This window comes from Panthera leo, chromosome F3 (genome assembly GCF_018350215.1).
Source record: "Panthera leo isolate Ple1 chromosome F3, P.leo_Ple1_pat1.1, whole genome shotgun sequence".
NCBI classification, from domain to species: Eukaryota; Metazoa; Chordata; class Mammalia; order Carnivora; family Felidae; genus Panthera; species Panthera leo.
Window position 1 is genome coordinate 22656703 of NC_056696.1, and position 24702 is coordinate 22681404.

Below are 24702 nucleotides of genomic sequence, written 5' to 3' on the forward strand. Positions count from 1 at the left end.
TTCCTTCCCCAGTTTTGCTGCTGTCAGCCTGATGCAGGTCTTTACCACTAAAAGCAGCAACTTTGGCATTTGTCAGTGTCCATAGTCATCACCAAATTAATCTTCCCAAATGCCATCTGGGGCATAGTAGAATAAAAAAAAAAATGTGCAGGCACAAATCCCCCAAATTTGTGTGCATTTGCCACTTTTATGTACCTTCTCCCCTCTCCTTCCTTCTAGTCCCAGAGGAAAAGAGACCTCTTCTCCCATGTAAGAAAAGTTTCTCTGCTTGAGTGTTCGAGCTCTGAGGCCATCTCCTCTGTCCTCACCAAGATGAGGATTGTGATCCATCCATCATTCCCTCCTTGTGTGCATTTTTAAAGTTCTTCCTCCTTACTGTCATCTTTCCCATACCCCTATGGACATAACCCAGTCTCTCCTACCATAATCCCTCTCTCAGGTCTGTCCACATCTCAATTTCTTTCTACTTCTCTGTTGTTCTATCCCAAACCCTTCAAAGGAACAATCACCATACTTAGGCTTTTCATATCCCCACCTTACATTCCCAAACTCAAGATTGCCTATGTTTTATTGTGTACTTGTCTTCCATTTGAACTCTTTTATTTATATTTTTTATTTTGAAATTTATTTTCTTCTTAAAGTTTTTAAGTTTTAGTTACTTAACATATTGTGTAATATTAGTTTCAGGTGTATGAGCTCTTGTAATCTTTCAAAATCTGCGTGTTACTATAAACGCACAAAGTGATCATATACTTTAAAAATGCTTTCTTAGTGTAGTTTTTTTTCTTCTTTTTTCTGCTTGGCTTCCTTTATCCTTTTTTACCTTCCTTGCCTACCAAAGTCAACCTGCATTAACAATCTAGTATAAATAATAACATGTCTCTTGTACATACAAATGCATATCTCTATCTAAAAATATAAAAAATCCATTTCCTTTATCTTTGGCTATTGCTTCATTTCTACACAAGTTATGTGTAGTTTTCTACATCTTGCTGTTTTCACTCGACAATACCTCATGAAAATTCCTCTAAGCCTAATAATTGAACTGCATTCCACTCTATAATGGCCGTACAATGGTTCCTGGTATGTACATACCATAATTCAATCACTTTTGTAGTATTGTTAGGCATTCAGTTTTGTATCCACTATTTCTGTCTCTATGAAAAGACCCTGACAGCAGCTTTATTCATAATTGTTAAACCTTGGAAGCACCAGGATGTCCTTCAGTAGCTGAATGGATAAATAAACTATAGTACATTAATAAAATGGAATATTATTCAACACTAAAAAGAAAAGAACTATCAACTCATGAAAAGACATAAAGAAAACTAAAATGCATATTATTAAGTGAAAAAGGTTAATTTGGAAAGGCTATATGCTATGTGATTCCAACCATATGATATTCTGGAAAACATAATACTGTGGAGATAATAAAAAGATCAGTGGCTTGCCAGAGGCTTGGGGGGAAGTGAGGGATGAATAGGCAAAGCATTGAGGATTTTTAGGGCAGACAAACTATTCCTTATGATACTATGATACAGGATACATGTTATTATTTGTCAAAATTCATAGAGTATACAACACCAAGAGTGAATCCTAATGTAAATAAAGAACTTTGGGTCATAATGATGTGTTGATGTGGGTTCATCCTTGGTAAAAATTTTGCTACTCTAGGGCAGGATGTTGATAGTGGGGGGTGCTATGCATGAGTTGGGGTGGGGAGTATATGCGAAATCTACCTTACACTCCATTTTTCTGTAAATCTAAAACTTCTCTAAAAAATAAAGTCTATTAAAAACATCCTGCAATAAATATCTGATAGTCTTATGTGGTGGGGTCTTATGAAATAGAGCCTCTTAGATCATGCTATGTAATCTCTTCTCTCAAATATAATAGGCAAATGTTATTATTTAAAACTATTGTGCTACAAATATTTAAAATAGCCATGGAATATTACATCTAAAATCTTATCAAGAAGCACAATCTATAAAGCAGAGTATCCTTTAAATGATTCAAAAGGCAGAGAGTCTTAATTCTTAGTATAATGAAGATAAAGCAAGGGATTCCATTGTTATACCTTGGCAACTCAGCCCATCAGAAGTTCTTCGAAAGCCAATTCCACAACGGACCACACAGCGATAGGATCCAATGGTATTGTCACAGTCCTGACCAGCATGGCAGGCATGTCCACCTAAAGCACACTCATCGATATCTGCAATGAAGTGAGTCATTCAACTAAGATGAGTTGAAGAAAACCAACCCAAAAGCCTATATAAAATGGGGTTAAGAAAAGCCATAAATGATACTTGAAAATGTACAAGAGCAAGAATGCTGAATAATTTGGTTGAGTCCTTTCAGGTGGATTAAATTGATGATGAGTTCATAGGAGTTTAGTGTGATATCTGTGCAGACTAACCCATCCATTAGACCACTGACAAATTAGGTGGCTTTAAAAACATTACTTCTCCTTTCTGACATTTCAGTTTTCTCATTTATAAAATGAGGATAATATCTGTCTCTCAGTGTTGCTTTGAAAATTAAAGGAAATAATGTATATAGGTGCTCAATCCACACTAGACATTTCCATAAAAGTTATTTTTATCCCATCCTACACCCTTTCTCTCTGTCTCTTTGGCATTTAGAAGGGCATCTCCTTGGACATAAAGGGAGTAATCCTTTTCTCTTTTCATCATTTAACATTTTATTTATAAATAACCTTCTTATACAATTCTAACTTTGAAGTATATTTAGAGTCTGATAGAAAAGTATTTTCTGGGGTGAGGGGATGGGCAAAATGGGTGAAGGGGAGTGGGAGATACAGGCTTTCAGTTACGGGATAAGTCATGGGACTAAAAGGCACAGCATGAGAAACACAATCGATGATATTGTAATAGTGATGCACTGGGACAGATGCTAGCTATACTTGTGGTGAACACAGCACAGTGTATAAATTTGTCAAATCTCTAAGTTATATACCTGTAGATAATGTAACATTGTGTGTCAACAATACTGAAAAACAAAGTTTTTTTTTTTTTCAACGTTCTTAACGTGCTACTAGGGTTGTGCAATTTACTTAAATTCCTTATGTAACTTCCTTATTTCTTAGTTTCGTCATTGTAAAATGAGTATCTCCACAAGGTGTTGTGGGGATTAAGTGAGTCACTACCGGCTTCCCTGCTTGTACAGTGCCCCACATCAAGGCAGTGTGTGAGCAGTATTCTGTCTGTTCCTCTCTCAACCTGAGAGAAGATCTTCTGTGTTTATTGCCAACATGGAGGAGTAAAGAGTAGGAAAGAACACTGGCCTACCACACTTTTCCTAGGTCAGAGCTCTCTGTGACCATTGCTTGGCTGTATCTATTAGACTTAGCTTTTTGAATACCTTGACAAGTCCTTCCGTCTGCAGCTATGGTGAGGCCTTTTGAGCAGGAGCAATGATAGGTTCCCATGGTGTTGTGGCAGATATGGGAGCAGGGGTTCCCGGCCGCACATTCATCTTCATCTGAAACAAGGAACAGAAAGGCCCGGTTGGTCTGTAAACCCCCTACTTACTAGAAGTTAGTAAAGTCCATGAAGGTAGTTTGTAAAATAGTTGCTTACAGAGCACAGTGAGTTGAATCAAACCTAACAGAAAATGCTCTAGGTGCCGTAGAATAGAAGCACGAAATAAATTAATTTTGGGTCCCCAGATAATCTTTGATAGTGAAGATGTTTAGATTAATTCTAAAACAACAGGGATGATAGCTAAGATATAATGACCATATCCTGGGATCTAAATGCTTTTTTACCTACCTTAACGCATTCCTCACAACATGCCTAGGAGACATGCTTTTATTACTATCCTCATTTTGCAGGATAAAATTGAGGAACAAAGAGGTTAAATAAATTGCCCAAGGTCACACAGGTCATTATTGGCAGAGCTGAAATTTGAACCTGGACAGTATAGTTTCTAAAGACCACTTATCTACCACGATACTACATTAAATTGCCTACCAGTGAAAGAAAGGCACTGTGTATGCAAACTTGAGCTCCTCCAGCTGTTTCCTTAGCTATTTAGTTATCTGTGGCTCTCTTGTACTGGCACTTGGATGATATGGGGCTGGCTTAGTCATTAGTCCTCGGCCCACAGTCCTGCCCTTATCCTCTGAGCAATTCTAGGGTTAGGTGGCTTAGAGTTGGATTATTATTATGTTTCACATCCATGGCCATCAAATGACAAGAGTCCAGTGTTTTGTTCCCGTGCTCACTTCATCTCTGTACTTGATCACGATCCCTGACACACTTGATTGTGGTCAGATTGAAAGAGTACAGGCTTTGCAGCTGCCTTAAATTCCAATCTAGCTCTGACACTTGATAGCTGAGTGGTCTTAGGCACCCCCACTTCTTTCCATCTCGATTTCCTCACTTGTAAAATGGAACACTTGTAAGACTGTTGTGAAAATTACATATCTAGCAAAATGGCAATAAATGTCCATTAAACAGATTCCATTACTAATATTTTTTATAAAAACAAAAATTCATTATTCCTGTTCTTACCAGCACAAAAGGGTCCAACTGAGTCTAAGGCAAACCCAGATGGGCACTGATTACTGCGATCTCCTATCACAGAGAGAAAAGGAAAATTAATTGGCTTGTTAGAATGTCAGTACCTTGTTTCTTTCCGGTACAATCTTCCCTGGGAAGATATGCCAAAGATGGAACACATTGTGCAACAAATGCAATAGGTGAAAACAAGCAGGAATGGAAGACTTTTCCTGTTCCCAACTGAGAACTAAATGAATCACAGTCCAGAGATGATTGGCAAGCATCCATTGGAAATAGATTTTCTGTTTAAATTTATTTACATTAATCAAAAGAAAATGAAGCCAAACCATTCTGTGATCATGCAAAAGGATCCAGAATCACTGTGTACATAAGGTATAACCATAGACAAAGTCCTATTTATTCTTCTAGCCTTTACTTATGCTGCCTGTTCTAGAAGCAGGAACACTATTTTCAAGCCACTTAAAAATAACTTATGCCAGTGACAACCAGAAACTCCAATGAAGAACTCCTCTCCTTTTGTAGATCTCTTTCATTTGCAGTGTAAAGCATCTGGGTCAGAGTCCCCTATGCGTGACCAATTGTTTCCCATGCAGTCAAAGCAAGGGGAGACAGGCATATTATGATAGAAACAAACATAGTAACAAGAACAAATAAGCTAGTTAGGGAATCTTTCCTTAGAAAGTAACTCTGCCTTCACTGGTTTAAGCAATTTAGCAAATATTTTTCAAACATTATTGACATAAAGAAACTTAAAACACCTTTCGAGTTACCAAAGTATTCCTTTTTTTTATTCTTTATGTTATAAAGTATGCTGTTTTGAATTATATTAGTTAAGATTTCCTTTAGACAGAGTGGGGGGGCAATACAAAATATTTGTGTTATTGCAATGTATAATAATTACAGAAACTTTGAAAAGTATAGATTTCCCTGTAAATTTGTCACTTGAAACAAACTGCTGCCAACATTTTGATGTTTTTTCTTCTACAAGTATACACTTCAAAAAGTCAGGATCTTGCACTCTAGAGATTAATAATTGTCAAAGTTTATTGATCATAAAATAGAGCTTATTAAAAATATAGATCCTTGGTCCTATCCCAGTCAGCCTAGGAATCTCTGTTTTCAATCAGTATAAAAGTTTCCTTATAATCACTGTGGTGTGGGCAACCCAGGTTTAGATCATATTGTATGCTGCTTTTCAATTATTATTAGGCCATGCATACTCTTCTTTGTTTTATTGTCAATCCCCAAAACAGTAGGTGGTACACAGAAAGCACTGAACAAGTATTTTGAATAAATGAGCTAATATTCCTTTAAAATTATTTTAATGACTGAGAGTTTATCATATAGCTGTGCCATCATTTACATATTTACCTCTTGCTTCCAGGATATTTATTATTGGCCATTTCTGTGATTTTCTTAGGGCAGACCCCCAGAATGAGATAACTACAAAGATCTGAATGTTTGAAAGGTTACTGATACATACTGCTTTCCAGAAACATCACATGAATTAACAACCACTGATGGCAGTATGTACAAGGGTGTTCATTTCCCCATACCTCTCTGATACTGAGTGGTTATCATATTTTTAAATCTCTGACAATGATAATTGGAAAATGGTACCTCATTGTTTTAGGTTATATTTCTTTGCTTATTAGTGAGGTTAGACAGTTTTTCACATTCATTTTGTCATTATTATTTCTTCCTTTGTGAATTTGCTGTTCATAGCTTTTATGTATTTTTTGTTGGGGTGTTGCTTTCTTTTAATTGATTTTTTAACAATGCTTTTAATTTTTTTTAATTTTAATTTTTAAAAATTTTTTAAAGGTTTATCATTTTTTTTTTGAGAGATACAGAGACAGCACAAGTGGGGAAGGGGCAGAGAGAGAGGAAGAGAGAATCCCAAGCAGGCTCCATGCTGCCAGTGTAGAACCTGGCATGGGGCTCAAACTCACGAAACTGTGAGATCACGACCTGAGCCAAAACCAAGAGTTGGACACTTAACTGACTGAGCCACCCAGGCGCTGCTATTTTTATTTATTTTTTTAAGCCAGCTCTATGCCCACATGGGGCTTGAACTCACGACCCTGAGATCAAGAGTCGCATGCTCTACCCATTGAGTCAGCCAGGCACCCCTTCTTACTGATTTTTAAGAGCCTTGTATAAGATTAATCATAGTTATCTATAATACACAATGCAAATATTCTTTCTTGATATATATTTCACCTTCTCAATTTTGTTTTTTTCTCCCATGAAGAAGTGTTTAAAAATTTACTTGTAGTTAAACTGATCTTTCCTTTATTTTTTCTGATGCCTTTTGCTAATGAATTTGTAAAATATAAATATATTTTATAATTATATTTTAAAAACAAATTTTTTATTTTAAAGATATAACAATTTTTTAAAATGTATTGATTTATATTTGTGAGTTGACTTGACCAGCAGTTTCCAAATACTGATGTGCAGACCAGATACATTAGAATCATTTAATGCTGCGTTAAAAATACAGACTTCCAGGCCCTACCTTAGACTAGCTAAGCCAAAGTCTCTGTGCCTTGAGATCTGAACTTTCATGAAGCTCTCTAGGTAATTCTAACTGCATTGTAGCTAGAGCTCTTGTCTAGACCCAATATAGAAGAGCAAGAACTTGGTGGTTAAGCAACCAAGAATGCAAGCTTGCCCCCTGGTGGTCACTTATAAAGAAATTGCAAGCACATAATTCTTGTATTTCACAGGAACCTCAACAAATGTGCACAGATACCAGATGTAATTCATAGACTCAGAGTAGCTAAGAATAGTAAGGGGTTATAAATGTCCTATAGTGTGTCTTCTCCAATTGTGGAATCCAGATCCCCCAACTACAATGTTATAGATACCACAAAGACCTTCAAGCAGTTCAGGCTTAGAGAATTTACATGATTGGGCAACAAATGTACACGACTTTAAAAAATCATTTTAATTCCCTTTGTCCTGGATGGTGTAAGTTCATTTTTAACGAAAGTCTTACATCAAGTTGTCTTCTTTTAATTATACTAAGTACTGGAAAAAGTAAAAACAGAGATTAGACTTGAAAAGTGGGCATTGAGGAAAAGAAACAGAAATCTTCATTCCAATGGCTCTTTTCTTTTGTCTCTGTGACCTGAACATGCACAACCATAGTAAAATGAGGTGGTGATGGCGACATGTGGGTGGTGTGGAGCTCTACTCGCTATAAGGCTCATGAATCTATGATTATCTCAAAAAATGTGAACATGTTCCCCTAGATTACTATGATCTCAAATTCAATGACAGTTCTGATAGCTGTTAATGAAGAAAATAGTCATATACACAAGTGGTGAAAGCAAGAGTAAATTGCAAAAAATGAATTTTTAGTGTATGGAGCATGATAAGACAAAATGATGCTACTTAAAATCTAATTGGATCTACTTAAGAAAGCCAGTACATAGCGAAGGCCAATATGAATTATATTAAGTGTACTCATAGGAGCCTAAAGTTCAAAGTTAAAGCCATTCAAACACTTAGTGTCCATAATAAAACCACATGCAAGTTATCTCTTAGCATCAAAGCTTCATGGAACACAGAATGCTGATTGTTTGGGTGTCTCTTATAACTAAACAGGGATCTCAGGGTAAAGACACATCAAAGAACTACACAGCATAGCGAGACCACTGAGATCAAGGGTTGTAGAATTATGCTTAGAAAATGAAAAGCAGTTGAAACATTATAATGTCCAGGAATAAGAAATGACAGTTGGAATCCTGATTATTGCTGCACAATTTTTAAAAACTGCTTTTAAAATATGGAAACTTTTTCTTATTAGTTTAGGTTGACATACACTTTTTAAAAAAATTTAAATCCAAGTTAGTTAACATATAGTGTAATAATGATTTCAGGAATAGAATTTACTGATTCATCACTTACACACAACACCCAGTGCTCATCCCAACAAGTGTCCTCCTTAATGACCATCACCCATTTAGCACATCCCCTCACCCAACACCCCACCAGCAACCCTCAGTTTGTTCTCTGTATTTAAGATTCTCTTATGGTTTGTCTCCCTCTCTGTTTTTATCTTATTTTTGCTTCCCTTCTCCTGTGTTCATCTGTTTTGTTTCTTAAATTCCACATCTAAGATCATATGATATTTGTCTTTTTCTGACTGATTTTGCTTAGCATAATACACTCTAGTTCTATCCACATTGTTGCAAATGGCAAGATTTCATTCTTTTTAATCCCCAAGTAATATTCCATTGTGTGTGTGTATGTATGTATCTGTGTGTGTGTGTGTGTGTGTGTGTGTGTATGTATATCATACCACATATTCTATATCCATTCATCAGTTTATGGACATTTGGGCTCATTCCACTTTGGCTATGGTAGGTCAACATACACTTTTACATTGTTTCAGCAATTAAAAAAATTCCTTGACAAATACAAGAGTCAGAATAAGAACAATGGCCTGGAGCACCCAAAGAAAACCTCATTCTGCCAGAGGATATATTTTTAAATCTTTCTGCAGATTAGTAATCCAAATTAGAACTCCAGTGGGATTGGCTTTAAAATGGCTTTACCTACCACAAAACATAGACGACATACATGAAAATCTTCTATCACTAGGTTTGGTCTGTGCCCTAATATCTTTATTGTGAATGGCATCGATGCAATTCTTTTACCCTTTTTTAAGTTATTAAATACATTTTTTTCCTAAGATTTTTAAAAAGTAATCTCTATACCCAACGTGGGGCTCAAACTCACAACCCCAAGATCAAGAGCTGCAGGCTATACCTACGGAGCCAGCCAGTTGCCCCCATTTTATTCTTTTAGAAAGGACTGGATGGAAAAATGATCTTTGACCAAGGTACCTTTGGAAATTGAAGCATGGATTTTAAAACCCAGTGTCTCTTCTAATTGGTTGTAGTCAGATTCTACAGAGGAAGCGTGAAGTGTTTCTACCAAGAAAGGCATTCTTCCCTGTGCCTCATCATAGAAAACAGTGTGGTTCCATGTATATGGGACGCTGATGCCATCAATGGTGAACAGCCGGGTTGAGTAGGCATACAGCTGCCCGGGACCTGTCTGAATGTAGTCCTCTGTGTAATCCTAAGGAAGACAGTATAGATTTGATGATCAGATTTTTTTTTCTTGAGGGTATTAGGAGATGCACAATTAGAAAAATAAAGGCTAAGAGGCTAAAAATATAGCTTGAACAGCATGATTTGAGCTGCATGGGTCAATTTATATGATCTTTTAAAAATAAATGCAGTACGGTACTATAAGTGTATTTTCTCTTCCTTGCAATTTAATAACATTTTCTGTTCTCTAACTTACTTTATTGTAAGAATACAGTATATAATACATATAACACAAAAAATATGTGTAATTGACTGGTTATGATATGGGTGAGGCTTCTAGTCAACAGTAGGCTATTAGTAGTTAAGTTTTTAGAGTCAAAAGTCATACGTGATTTTTGACTGTCCAGGGAGTTGGCACCCTATATACCCCCATGTTGTTCAAGGGTCAACTGTAGCTCTAAATAAAATACTACTTGTACAGTCATGTTCAGGAAACCAGTAAGACTGTGTAAAGACTTATTCCTAAAGATTTTTATACAAAGACAAACTAGCCATTTTTAACCTTAGTGGTTTAGATATTTATTCCCTATAGCAAACAAGGGAAACTACATATGGTATCCGTGTTTTTTTTTTTTTTTCTATAGATCTTTGATTCCTAATCTTACCATTACTCCAATAAACAGTGAAGAGAGGTTATCCTGACATTTTTACCTTTACAGTGACTTCAGCAGGTGACTGAAGCTGCAGGACATAACCGCTCACAAAAATATCTAGGAGCAAAGCACCATCAGAATCCAAACCCCGGGCAATATGAGTCATCCGCAAGATTTCTCCTGGGAATTACAATTCATTCATTTTAACAGCAAAAAATATATGGTTTGTGTAAGCACACAGCAGACTTACCTTAGTGTCAGTTCAGCTATGTTATTTTAGTTCAAACTTCATAAACAAAGGCAATAAAAGATTAAATTAGCACTCAGTCCCCGAATTAAAGATTTAGGGTAATTGAATGGTATGTTCTAAAATTTCTTTTTCTGTGGCAAAAACGAGGTGTATGATTATGCAAAGGATTCCATGCTTTAAACTCACAAGCAATAGCAAGGCAATTCTACAAAAATGGATGGTCTAAGAGAAGGGACAGACAGCTTCACCAGGTAGATTGGCAATAACCACATAGGGCTTTGTTTTTTACGATGCTTCAAGAAACAGCAGAGGGGCATCTTAGTAAGTGGATGGCCATGAAAAACCCTCATGGGCTTCTGGGCTGCATAAAGCCCCTTCCTCAGTCTTTCTTCCTTAAAGAGCACTGCCACTGCGGCTGTTCACCTTTGAAAAGATTTGTAATGGAGGTCTATAAAAATCTGTATGTACTTGGAAAGGGCCATGAATAGCTAATACATATTCATTAAGACTAAGGGTAAAGAGAAAAACCCTTAGCTTTGCTTATTTTTACTTCCGTCTTTTTTATAAAAAGATCTCTGTAAGGTGTCCTGATTGAATCTCAGGTTCATAGACAAAAGTCTATTTAACAGCAAGGACTCATTTTCCTGCTCTGGTTTGGCCTTTAAAACCCTCTCTGAGGATTTAAAGAGAAAAAATAGAGAAACGATGAGAAAACACTTTTGGGGTATAAAAAATCACGATATTGTCTGAAAACATATGGCCTCTTACAGAGCCATGTCAGTAAAAGTTTACAGGGAAATATGAAATTGCTTTTATATCATTTATGATAAGACTGCATCAAAAACTTTAAAATTATTCTCTGGGGGAATATATAAGTGTATTTTTCTTAACCAGCAACTTTTAGGCAATCCTGTTTTTTATAGTTAAATATTAGACTTAAATATTAAGTTTAGTTGGCACTAACCAGTTGCAAATTCCACCTGGGTTTCTCTCTTGAAGACTGCATTGGTGAGGGTGAAGCCATTGACTGCTTCTCCTATCTCCTTGGCTGTTGTCCAATAAATGGGATTTAGAATAGAAACTATTTTTCTCATTGCTGGACCTAAAGAAAAAAGGATAAATAAGGTAACAGAGAAAAATATTTACAGAGCCGGTTACTCGTAAGGATGAATCCTAAATAATCTCGAATAACAACAAAATAAGTATCAGTATCTCACATGTCTTTAAGAGTTTACCATCGAGCTAAGCGCTATCATACAGATCATGTAATAGTAGCATCCTCTAGAAATTTCAAGCAGAAATCAGAAGATGAAGAATAATATATGAATTTTAAAGAAAGAGGCTATTGGCAACTTTTATTAGCAAAGAGACTTACCAAGACTACGAGGTACATTGGTAATTTTGGCATGTATTACTCTAGTATCAGAGGTAGGATTATCTGTTACTGTGGCGTTAAGGAAAGCAATTCCAAATTCAACATCATTAATATTTCCAATAACACTTCCTCTGGCTCGCTGGGGCCCACCTATTGGGGAAAGAAAAAACATTCTTGGAGAAGGAAACAATTTCATCAACGTTACATGGGAGAAAAGAAGGCCAGTATTCAAAGATGCTACAAATCTTCTCACAAACATTTAAAATATCATATGACATCTGAATTTAAGAGTGAAATAAATAAGCTTTCAGAACATTCTACTTTCATGTAACACTCATCATCCCACATAAATCTAGGGTGCTTCCAATCTGTGTATATCATGGCACTATTTCACAATCCAAAGAATACAATCAGCACCCAGTCCCAAAGCCAAAATAAAGAATGTGTCTGTTGATCGTAATAAAATGATGATAATAAGGAGAGTTTATCGAGCCTGTCATGCACTATACTAAGCACTTCATAAGTGTTAACTCTTTTAATCCTGTCAGAAATCCTATAAAGTCATTTTGAATGGTCATAGTTGGCAGACTAGAAAATAAAGGTCAGAGACATAAATAGTAGAATGAAGATCTGAACACAGATGTGCTTGGCATCAAAACTCATGTTCTTTTATCTACTGCCTCCTTTGTGAGAACACAGAAGGAAAGAAAGGATCACTTCAAAACAGCTCCTGAGCTTGTTACAGGTCACTGTCGACACAGGTGTGGCGTATCTAACAGGTATTGTTCAGTTTTGGGTTTCAGACGGAAAGCTTACCAATTAAATAAAACAGTTATATTTTCCTATACAGGAAAATAGTTAACTTGAGAAAAATTTGAGACGGGTATTTTACTTAACAGTATTACAAAATTCATACGTACACAATTTGGTTGAAAACAATCATACATTTTTTCCCCCAACCACATATGTTTTAAAAAGCATCTCTACGGTAATTTTATGCCTTCTTCCAATTGTTCAACAAAATTATTAGTTACTGACACTAGAATAGGTGGTTAATGAATGCTTTTTAAATGAACTGCACGCTTTGGCAAGAGAAGGAAACACAATGGGAAGAAGCTGATAGTGAAATTCATAAATATTCATTATTTGATGAGAGAGAAAGGGAACGGAGAGAGAATCTCAAGCAGGCTCTGCACTGTCAGCATAGAGCCCAATGTGGGACTTGATCCCATAAACTGTGAGACCATGACCTGAGTGAAATCAAGAGTTGGATACTTAACCCACTGAGCCACTTACTCTAATGTGTTTTTTAAAAACTCACTGTTTCAGATACCATTATATATTATATACCAGGGAGAAGTACAATTGTATTCATTCTCAGAAAAATCAGTAAATATAGTATTTCACCAATTTAATTTGTATTACTTTGATTATTCATGAGAGAATACACTTTTTTCATGTTGGTTCAGCCTTCATGTTCTGGACTACATTTACTTGTTCATCAAGTGTTGAAGATACAATAATAAGAAAGAAAAAAAAAAAAAGACCCAGGCCTACCTTCATAGACCTTATATCTGAAAGGAGAGAGACATTAATTAGAATTTCACAAATAAATGTAAAAATTGAAATGTACTAATGTGTAAGTATCTACTGCCTAGGGAAGTCTGAGAAGAAAGTAAAAACATAGTGGAGTCTGAGGAAAGTTTAGGTCTTAACTAAACCAGAGAAGGCAGGACAAGGGCCTTCTGGGTAGAGGAAATACCATGTGTCACCCTTTTGAGAGGTGGTGGCTTGCCATATCTGAGAAACCAGAAGGAGCAAAGGACAGAGAGCGATGGGAGAATTCATGGAAACCTTGGTGTAAGATGGTGCAGGAAAGCAGATAAGGACATAGTAGGACTTTTTGGTTCTTATCTTTAGTCCTAAGCGGGAGGAGAGACGGGTAGAAGGATTACTCATTCACTTAGTTCTCTGGGCCATTTAACCTGGGTCGTTTGACCATTTTGACCTTGGTTCTCTAGTCTCCAGAGGAGCTTGAGTCCCAGCACCAACAGACATTCAGTTCTGGGTACCTAATTGGGATCTTTGGAACTCTCTGCCAGAGTCTGTAATCCAACTTGTCTGCTTAATTTGGACTTCTGCTACTGGGGCCCTTGTATCCAAGATGGAATACTACCCCTTAGATGAATAATACCCCTTGACTGTGAGTTGTAACAAGGCTCAGGAGCTACAAAATGCCCCAGTTAAAGCTAGAACTATCACCATGCCTACATGCTAGAGCCTCAACATCCTTGGTAATAAGTTGATTATGTTGAGAAGACATGTTGAACAGTTGACCAATAAACACTTGTCCTTTTAGCTTGTCTAGATCCTATAAACCTCCTCACGTAACTCCTCTTTCTCACTCTGCCAAATGAGCCTTCTTGATTTTCAAGGACATTTTCTTTCCTTTTTTAAATTTATTTGAGAGACAGAGAGAGAAAGAGAATATCTTAAGCAGGCTCCACACTCAGCATGGAGTCCAATGTGGGGCTCAATCCCATGACCCTGGGATCATGACCTGAGTCAAAATCAAGAGTCAGACACTCAACTGACTGAGTCACCCAGGCGCCCGGGGACATTTTATCTCTAAAGCAACCTTCAAGCTTTGGAAAGTTCAGTGGTATCTTCCCCCTTCAACAATGTGAAACTGTTCTTTTGGATCTTCTTATAGACTTTAGAAAGTCTATCCTCTGACACAAGCAACGTTAATATTATCCACCATTTCTTGGGACTCCAGCAAAGTCTTTCTAAGGTCCATTGGTTCTAGAATTCTGGCTTTGTTCCTTCTGAATTTTTACATCACTTACAAATCCAGCCATGTTGTATGACTTGGGTTATTGTAATTGAACTTCCCCTATCTTTTATCTACAACTGAACTGGCCCCTATGTGACTTTCTAGATTCATGTTCTCCATATTTCCATCCATGAAAGAATAGCCTCTAATTGTGTGTTTCTGTTAAACATTCAGTTTCTTTCCAACTCTCACTTTTCAGTTTGAAATCTCAGCCCTTGCTTTCCCCACTCTTCTAAACTCTTTTGTCCTTCAAGCCTAGGACTACTATTTATGGTTTTGCAGGCCATATTCTTTTACAGAGGGGCCTGGAAGGGGGCAAGGAGAAGCTAAAATCCAGCCACAAGCTTTGGTGCAGACCAACTTGAAGGGAAAATGTACATTTTTCCTAATTCTCCCTCCCAGAGTTGGCACTGTTTTATAATTTGTAGGCTCAGAGTGGTATCCTTTTTTTAATCTGCAGAAAGGCTGTAAATAAGCAAGCAATGGTTCCACCAAAGTCTAACTTAGTTGCTTACCTGGACATGTTTGCATATTGCATCTGGATACCTGTGTAGTGTCTCCTGGACAGGGGCGACCACCTTTAGATGGCACTGGATTGTTGCACAGCCGCTTTCGAGTCTTTTCACCTCCTCCACAAGAGGCAGAGCACTGGCCCCAACTATGCCAGCTTCCCCAACCTCCATCCACTGTGAACAAGAATGGAATGGTCAATATTAACCAATCAGTTTTAAAATCTACACATAGGGTAACCCTGCCTATACAACTCTCATTGTCAGATCTGAAATTATGGGGCTGCTGCAATAAGCATCAAATAAAATGCTTTACTTATTCTACTGGTCAGGAGTTGAGGGGCTCACCAGGACACATGTCAGTGTTGCATCTCTGGATCTGGGAGTCTGGCCCCCCACAAGCTCTTCCTCCGTTGGAGGGAGGAGGGTTATCACATGTGCGGTACCGCCGCATCTGTCCTCCATTGCATGTCCGGCTGCATATTCCCCAGCCACTCCAAGGACTCCAGTTACCATGAGCTGCAACAGAGAACCATCGGAGAGGTGTTAAACAATGACACTCATCCAAAAAGTATGGTAAGACTTTCCCCAGGAACTGAAAAGAAATATACAAATCTATAAATAGGAAACTTCCAAAGGCAGATTGTTTAGCTGTTGTGTTGACTAGAAACTGGGTGTACATTCCAGTGACTGTGAAATTCCATTTAGTATGTATCTGTCCAGTCTTACAGTGTTTCAGGAGCTGAAGGATATGAATGAGACAAGATCTCTGCTGTTGATGAGTCAAGACCATACAATCCAGATACAGTGGATTCAGATGCTACCAGGGTCTTAAAATCTAGCTTGGTGACTGAATTAAGGCAAAGAGCCACCTGCTTGCCTCTGTAAAGATATCAACATCAATAACAGTGGGCGTGTAAGGGTGCTCTTGTCCTTGCACTCTTCAGCTGGTCCTAGAGAGCAAATGAAATAGGGACACAGTCCTTGCCTATATAGATCAATTACATCTATGGCATTACACAGACACAATAGCTAAACTGTACGACACTTTGTTATTCTAAACCAAAGTTAGAGGAATCAAGTAACAGTATATTATAACTTTAAGGACTTGAGGCCATAATAAACCTTTTTTTTTTAATGTTTATTTATTTTTGAGACAGAGAGAGACAGAGCATGAATGGGGGAGGAGCAGAGAGAGAGAGGGAGACACAGAATCCAAAGCAGGCTCCAGGCTCTGAGCTGTCAGCACAGAGCCCGACGCGGGGCTCGAACTCACGGACCGTGAGATTGTGACCCGAGCCGAAGTCGGATGCTTAACCGACTGAGCCACCCAGGCGCCCCAAGGCCATAATAAACCTTTAAGAAAGTATAATGTTGACTCACTATTTCCAACACTCACTTGGACAAGGGTCATTATTGCAAAAATCGCTCTGGACATCACTCCCTTCACATCTGCTCCCTCCATGCTGTGGGACAGGATCAGAGCACTCCCTTGTTCTCTGTCTGGCACCTCCTCCACAGGACACAGTACAGGCACTCCAACTGGCCCAAGTGGTCCACTTGCCATCCACTGGATTAAGGAAAAACATATGTGCTCTGTTACTAATACTCTGGGCATTGTTAGGTTGGGTGATGTTCTTCTTATTTCTTTTGAAGGTTTATTTATTTTTATTTTTTCCTCTAATTTTAATTTGAATTCCAGCTAGTTAATATACAATGCAATATTAGTTTCAGGTATAGAATTTAGCGATTCATCACTTACATACATCACCCGGTGCTCATCACAACAAGTGCCCTCCTTAATCCTCATGACCTATTTAACCCATTCCCCCCACTCACCCACCTCCCCTCTGGAAACAATCAGTTTGTTCTCTGCAGTTAAGAGTCTGTTTCTTGATTTGTCTCTCTTTTTTCTTTTTTACCCTTTGCTCATTTGTTTTGTTTTTTAAATTCCACGTGAGTGAAATCATATGATATTTGTCTTTCTCTGACTGACCGATTTCAGTTAACATAATACTCTCTAGCTCCATCTATGCTGTTGCAAATGGCAAGATTTCATTCTTTTGAATGGCTGAGTAATATTCCATGGTGTGTGTGTATGTGTGTGTATATATCCATTCATCAGTCGATGGACATTTGGGCTCTTTCCATAATTTGGCTATTGTTGATAATGCTGTTATAAACATTGGGGTGCATGTGATCCTTTAAATCAGTGTTTATGTATCCTTTGGGTAAATACCTACTATCACAACCGCTGGGGGTGATGTTCCTATTGACATTGATTCTTACTGACATGTTACCCAGATAATTTATTAAGGGTATAAACACTGTATGTCTCTTACCTGGACAGGGTCTTTCATTGCAAATCTGCATCTGTGTTTCTGCTCCATCACAGTAGGACCCATCAAATGATGGTGGTGGGTTATTACACAGTCTTGTTCTTATCTGGGCACCTTTACCGCAACTCTCGCTGCATGCACTCCAAGGCTGCCAAGTGCCCCATGCTCCGTGAACTACAAATATCCCAAGAGACAGAGTTGCAAGTCACAGAGCCATGTTTGTTAAACAAAATTATACAAGTAAATTAACTCAGTAATGAGTTAAATTAGCCTGGAATCTAAAACGACTGAAATTGAACCAAAGGAAACATAAATAATGTTCTTCCTTTCTACTTCTGGTTAGATTTTCATGGGAAATAGTGTTTATAGGAAAATTCAGAAGGCTACCTAATGCCAAAATGAATGCTTACAATTATCCAAAGGGACTATTTTATTAAAATAGAACGTAATCAAACTACTATACGTAAACATAATCTAAGTTTAAAAATCCTAGATAAGTATTTGTTTGTGCTTTATGCTCTGGGGAAAGTGGAAGGAACCAGAAGCTTAGAAGCAAGGCTGTATGACAGGTCTAGATGCAATTATAGACAATATGAATGTTTCCACAAGGGTAACTTGGACTCTAGGCTCCGCACTGGGTGTGGGCTGAAACTCACGACCCTGAGTTCAAGACCTGACCTGTGATCGAGAGCTGGATGCTTAACTGACTGAGTCACCCTGGCGCCCCGATAACTTGGACTCTAGACTCAAGACCACATCTTTAAGCCTGATTCAGCTTCATGTTTAAAAATACACTTGGATCTTTCAACAACATGATGATTTGCACAGTTGTAGCTCTTTAAAAATTGTCTCCATTACATAATGTTCATGAATTAAAAGTTCTGAATAACACACTCACCTGCTTCCTAAACAACAACAAAAAATTGACCAGTAGTTTCCAAGAAGTGATACTAAAACCTTCCTTTTGGTTACTAACAGATGACAGCATCTACCCACAAGACTGAAACAACCTTATGTTTCCTACCAGGTGCATGGGCTAAGAATCAACATTATTGTTTCTCTTACATATAAGTCAGTATCAAGTCATATTTTTGTTTTAAGGGTACTTTCTAGATATGGAGCTCATAAAGTATGTTTTTGGGGTCATCCAGTTTAACCAAGATATGAACCAAAATAGGGCCTTAAGGTTAGGGTCTAAAGATTCTATTAACAAACTCTGTAAGACACCAAAAGAACAAATTGAAAACCAAGAAATGAAATTATAATTTGACTGCTTTGTTTACAAAGTACTTTAAAACACACCTAGGATTTTCTTTCAATTAACTATTTTCTAGTTGAGTTTACTACATATCCTTTGTACTTTGTAGACACAGGCGAACACTGTCATACACATTTATTTTAGCTGACAAAAATTTGGACTAAAAAGTATTGGCTGAACCTAAAAAGAAAGAAGAAAGCCTTTAAATATAAGGCAGATATTACTCAAAACTACTTCTTTATTAATTCAGATTGCTGATGCTCATAGTCCTCATATATGGACTATGTCATTGAAAAAAGTCTGCTATTCCAATTATTTTAATATGTCCTATTTTAAAGGCTGGGGTTAACAAAAGCCCACACCTCTTATAAAGCCTTATAGCACAGATGCATTCTTTTATTGGAGATAATGTTTGGTGATTGGTTGATGTTTATTCATATACTGTCTGTGTAATTTCTTTTTTTCTCTTTTTAAAAAATGTTTATTTATTTTGAGAGAGAGAAAGAGAGAAAATGAGTGGGGGAGGGGCAGAGAGAGAGGGAGAGAGGATCCCAAGCAGGCTCCACACTGTCAGCACAGAGCCCGACATAGGGCTCGATCTCACAACCGTGAGATCATGACCTGAGCTGAAATCAAGAGTCAGATGCTTAACTGACTGAGCCACCCAGGTGTCCCTATAATTAGCTTTCTAATTCTTAAAGATTAAAAAAATAGTTTTAGCTTTGGTTTATTTAAGATTTCATGACAGTATTTTACTTTTGTAATGTAATGTAAGTTCTGAACTGCAAATCAAGATACCTAGGATCTAAGCAAATAGGCTTAGGAATCAGACAGACCTGGATTCAAATCCTTGATTCACGTTTTACTAGCCATGTAACATCAGGGAATTAATTATCATAATTATCATATCATATATTTCCTGAATCTTGGTTTCCTCATTTGTACAACAGGATGCAATACCCAATGTAGTGGATAACTGTTTCATTTTGGTTTTTCCGCATCCTCCCCCCTTTTTTTAAAACCAACTCAGCTAGGTATCTCTCCCAGTTAAACTCTGTGAGTTCAACTCTGAGTTTGTTCAGTGTGCTTATCAATATCTGAACTATATTACATCTGTTTATCATTCTATCTTGAACAATGAAAAAATGCCTTGAGCACAGAATGGGTGCTCAATAAATATCTGTTGGAGAAATGAATGGATAAGTGATGAATGAATGAATGACCAGATACTCTTCTACTCCATATAACTTGTTTTAGGCTGTCAAACAAGGAGCCCTGCCTGTTACAATGCGGGTAAGTCACTCAAGCTGGTTATCCAAGTATCTGGACTTAGTTGAGTTCAGAGGTGAGCATGAGTCCCAAAAAAAATCAAACAGGGCTCTTTTTCAGAGGTTGATAGAAATCTGAGGGAGAGAGAGCAAGACTCTTTGTTTCTTAGGCCTTGGGTTACAAGGCTCCTGTGAGCTACTAGCTGCCAGCAGTCATTTTTTCCACTGCATGGAAAGAGTTTAATGGACAATAAAGCCAAAGAGAGGTGAGCAGAGATGAGAGATGGAAAACATGCTAGTAAAAACACTGGCCAAATCCTTGAATTCAGTCATACCTGAAAGTACAATTTTCTACTTAAGCTCATTTAAGTTTGGTTTCTGTCACTTTAAGCTGAAAGAGCCCTAAAATACCTATGGTGAGGGATTGTTTTACAAAGTCAAAAACAACGTGTACTTAAAGCATCTACCACGGTTCCCAGAACACGACAGGTATTTAGTGAATGGCTGCTATTATCATCTTAGCCCTCACTCATTGTGTGTTTTTGGGAAAGTCTTTAAATATCCTAGACTTCATTTTTCTTGCCTGAAAATGAATGGCTACGTTAGATTTTAAGGTCCTTATTACTTCTAAAATTCTATGACTGTAAATACTTAACGTTTCCTCTACATGATTAAAAATACACCACAGTTTGTGGAACCAATAGATGGTCAATTAAGTCAGGGATTTTACTTAACATTGATTAATACCATATCTTTCATAAGCTTGTATCAGTGAGACATAATTAAGAACACAGGGAATGGATATATTCCAGGGTAGAGGCCATAGCATATTTTTATAACAAAGAAAAAAAGGTAAGTATAACCCCTTTATAGGAGTTAAAAATAGAATAGTTTTGCTCATCAGTGGATTCTCACCTGGGCAGGGCCTAATGTTGCACATGATTATTTCTACTGCATTCCCTTCACATGGCCGCCCACCATATTGAGCTGATGGGTTACTGCAAGTTCTGGTCCTGGTTCTGTTGCCACGTCCACAACTCCGTGTGCATTCTTCCCAAGGGCTCCATTCTGACCAGCTACCATCCACTACACACAGGTAAAACATCGTCAACACGAAGACAATCCATAGTTAGCTAACAGAAATGAATATCTATCAAACATGTGCCTATCCACTGAATATAGAGATGTACCTGGACACAGCTTACGTTGACAGTTTCGCATTTCTGAATCTGACCCTTGGCAAGGCTTCCCACCATTGGCTGGAAAGGGGTTGTTGCACAGACGACTCCTCTTCTGGATGCCTTTGCCACAGGTGACACTGCAGGATCTCCATGTAGACCACTGGGAATACCCACCATGAACTGCAAATAAAACATTGTACTTTGTGATGGTAAAAAAAAAAAAAAGCTATAAATTGAATTTTATTTACATGCTGGGTCTAGAGCTGGATCTATGATTGCTGAGAAATTGCTTATGGATGCTCTCCTCCTTGGTAAAATTAAAATCCATGCAGGAGAGAAAAATTTCAGATAATTAACTGGAGTTTCTTCCCAGTTCCAATACTGACTCATGTGGATATGGCTGCCAGAAGAGTTAGAGATCAAGAAGTTTAAATACTGTTTACCTTTTGGATATACCATTCTTTAAAGACAAATAAATGCATGATTTCTGAGAATAAATGTGACTTAGTTTTGAATCAAAACTTCAGTTTGGGATTTTGAATTATTGGCTTGATATTTTACTGCTCTAACTGAATATTGTTTCAGTCCCTTCAGTTGGTAAATTGTAGTGTGATTTTTGTTCTAGCTCCACAATCTAGAAGTATCTTCAGGGTCCAGGAGACTTGGACTAAGATGCTTAAGAGTTTTTACGATTTGGGTCGCCCCAGGTAATACTTAATATGAATGTCCCTCTGATCACACTCACCCTGGACTGTGACTGGCACCCTGACAAGGACAGAACCCATCAAGTTTCGAGCAACACATTCATATTCAGATGTATCTTCTTTTTGAGCAGCAGCAATATGTAAGGAGTTGTTGGACAACATGTTAACTCGGTCATCCCAGGGAATAGAGTGCCCTTGACGGGACCATGTAATGGTTGGATGAGGCTCTCCAGTTGCCTGACAATTCAATATGACTTTGCCACCAGCATGAATAACAGTTTCTACTGGTTCAAGAGTAATAATAGGAGGACCTACAGAAAAAAGCACATAGTGTTTTCTTAGTTTTTGTGAAGCTATATTAACATTTTTATCAATATATATAGTAACATTTTTTAAAAAATTAGGCTGATTTGTTTATAAAACACTGTAGCTTCTCAACTACTAAGGATGCGGTTGCCATTGACAGATTTTTCAGTATCATAGCTCTGTTTTATTTATGAAATGTCAAAAATTTTAAATCCCTAAGCAGATTAGCCTATATCACGGGTTCTGCAGTCATACTTGCTGTATACTTAAATTCAAATTCTGCTTCTGTTCCTTAGGACCTCTCTGAGCCTTTGTATCCCTCAGAGAATTCTTGTTAGATTCCTCTAAGATGAGATAAGCCTAGCTCTTTGACAGGGTAAGTACATAATATTATTAGTACTATTGTTATCATTGTTTTTGTCTGTGTTTTACATGGCAAACTCTCACTTCTTTCCCTTACATCACTTCTGAGGTAATGAGTCATTATTAACTTATCCTTTCATAACTGGTCATCATTCATTTATTCAATAAACATGTATCGAGAGCCTACTATTTGCCAGGCATTGTGTTAGATGCTGAGGATACAGAGTTAATAGATATAACTTCTAGCCTCAAGGAATTCACAGTCCACGGATGAGACAAGTAAGTAACTATAATTATTTAGCTGTTCTATAATCATTGTAGGATTTTGTAATGGAATAGGTAGAATAATATTTAGTATAGAGTAGGTAAATGTGTGGTAATATGGATGCATAAACAATAGTGACTTAATAGAACAAACAGAGGCAATCACTGAAAATGGAGAAGAAAAGGAAGACATTCAAGAATCATTAGGAAAGTAGAAATAACAGAACTTTGTCATTGACTTGAGAGGAACTGATAACTACAGGATTTTGACCTGGACAATATAGAAGAACATAGGAGGAAGAACAAATTTGTTTGGACATTGTAAGGAATGATAATTTGTATCCATTTAGAACTATTGAGTTTGTGGTGTCTGTGGGACATTCATGTAGAGATGTCTAGATGGTAAGAGAATGTTAATATCTGCAGCTCAGAATAGAGATATAGGTTAGAAATACAGATCTATGAGTCTTTCATGAGTGGATAAGATGGCTTTAGAAGTGATTCTAAAAGGAGAGGAAGAAGACCAAAGACATAAACTATGACAGCATCATTATTTAAGAGCTGAACAGAAGGCAAGCCATAAAATGATACTAAGAACAGATCACTGAAGTAGGAAGAAAATCAAGAGAGAATGGTATCCTGGTAACCAAAGGAAGGAGTTTCAAGAAGGAGGGAGAGGTTAATACTAGTAGATCAGAGTAGATCAGAGCTGCTCAAGTGAAGTCAGGAAAAAATGTAAAAGGAGCTATATATAGCTGCTGGTATGATGTTTATACTTCTACAGTATCAAGCAAGATAGAATATGAAAAATTTCGTGGAGAAGAAGAAGCTTGAAGTGGATTTTCAGAAATGGTAAGATTATATATAGGAGAAGGGAGTCTACTTGGAGACAAGGAAATAGCATGGAGATGGATTTAGCTTTGAAAGGATGATTCACCCTCAAAAGCAGCAACATACAAGGTTTTAAGCATTTAGTTAATCAGGGCTCACATCTGAATACAGGTTAGCAGAGAGGAGCCTGTGTATTCTTGAAGGATGAAAGCTGTGTTTTTGTGGGATTGAAATGAATGGTAGAATAATTTGCTCAATGAGAGGTAATGAATATCAGATAATTCAGGGTGATGGTTCTGTTTTAGATGGAGAAATGTATCTGGAATAAGAGAACATAAAGCAGAAGAGAAGTAAAATGTGTTTTATTATGACCATACCACCATTTTATGTAAAGATGTTATTGACATGCTGTCTTTTACAAAAGTAGTTATTTCATATGAGGTTTGAATCTCTCAGTATCATTAGTGCATTATTCATATATATGCCCACATCGTCCTACTCAATTACCTTCTTATTTGATATTTATATTAACTTTAGGAACTTTCAGGGCTGGGGCTTTTATTTTTCTCTTAGTGTTCAAATTACATTATGTGTTCAGTAAACTGTTGCTGAATACATTAAATGCCTCAGATTAATCACTCAACACTAAATGATAACATAATGATTAAATGAGCTCATCTGCTCCCTCGATTATGGTCAAAGAAAGTGTCGAATAAAACTTGGAATCTTAATTTTAATACCATATTTGAGCATTTCCAATTGCCCATAAGGCTATAAGTTAACTCAACAATAAAATTCCATATGTACATCTTTCAAGGGTGAATTAATTCTACCAGTCACATAATGATCAGTTAAATACAAGTACTTTATCTAAATGAAAACATTGCTTCTGGTGCTTTAATCTTAATTTTAAACAAATTATATTTTGGTTTTTTAATATGCCTCATTTATT

At 37.1% G+C, this 24702-nt stretch overlaps 1 protein-coding gene across 1 annotated transcript in view; it reads right to left on the reverse strand.

Annotated features, from left to right (window-relative positions):
• HMCN1 (hemicentin 1) overlaps positions 1-24702 on the reverse strand; it is a 465407-nt gene that overhangs the window by 20251 nt on the left and 420454 nt on the right. The window contains exons 87-100 of the mRNA XM_042924627.1: positions 22028-22297; positions 21292-21462; positions 21017-21187; positions 17579-17749; positions 16636-16806; positions 15585-15755; positions 15243-15413; positions 11892-12041; positions 11481-11618; positions 10325-10446; positions 9404-9641; positions 4536-4598; positions 3382-3501; positions 2078-2212 (exon numbers count right to left, since the gene is read on the reverse strand). Of these exons, the coding sequence (XP_042780561.1) occupies positions 2078-2212; positions 3382-3501; positions 4536-4598; positions 9404-9641; positions 10325-10446; positions 11481-11618; positions 11892-12041; positions 15243-15413; positions 15585-15755; positions 16636-16806; positions 17579-17749; positions 21017-21187; positions 21292-21462; positions 22028-22297 (2262 nt within the window). The remainder of the gene's footprint in view (positions 1-2077; positions 2213-3381; positions 3502-4535; positions 4599-9403; positions 9642-10324; positions 10447-11480; positions 11619-11891; positions 12042-15242; positions 15414-15584; positions 15756-16635; positions 16807-17578; positions 17750-21016; positions 21188-21291; positions 21463-22027; positions 22298-24702) is intronic.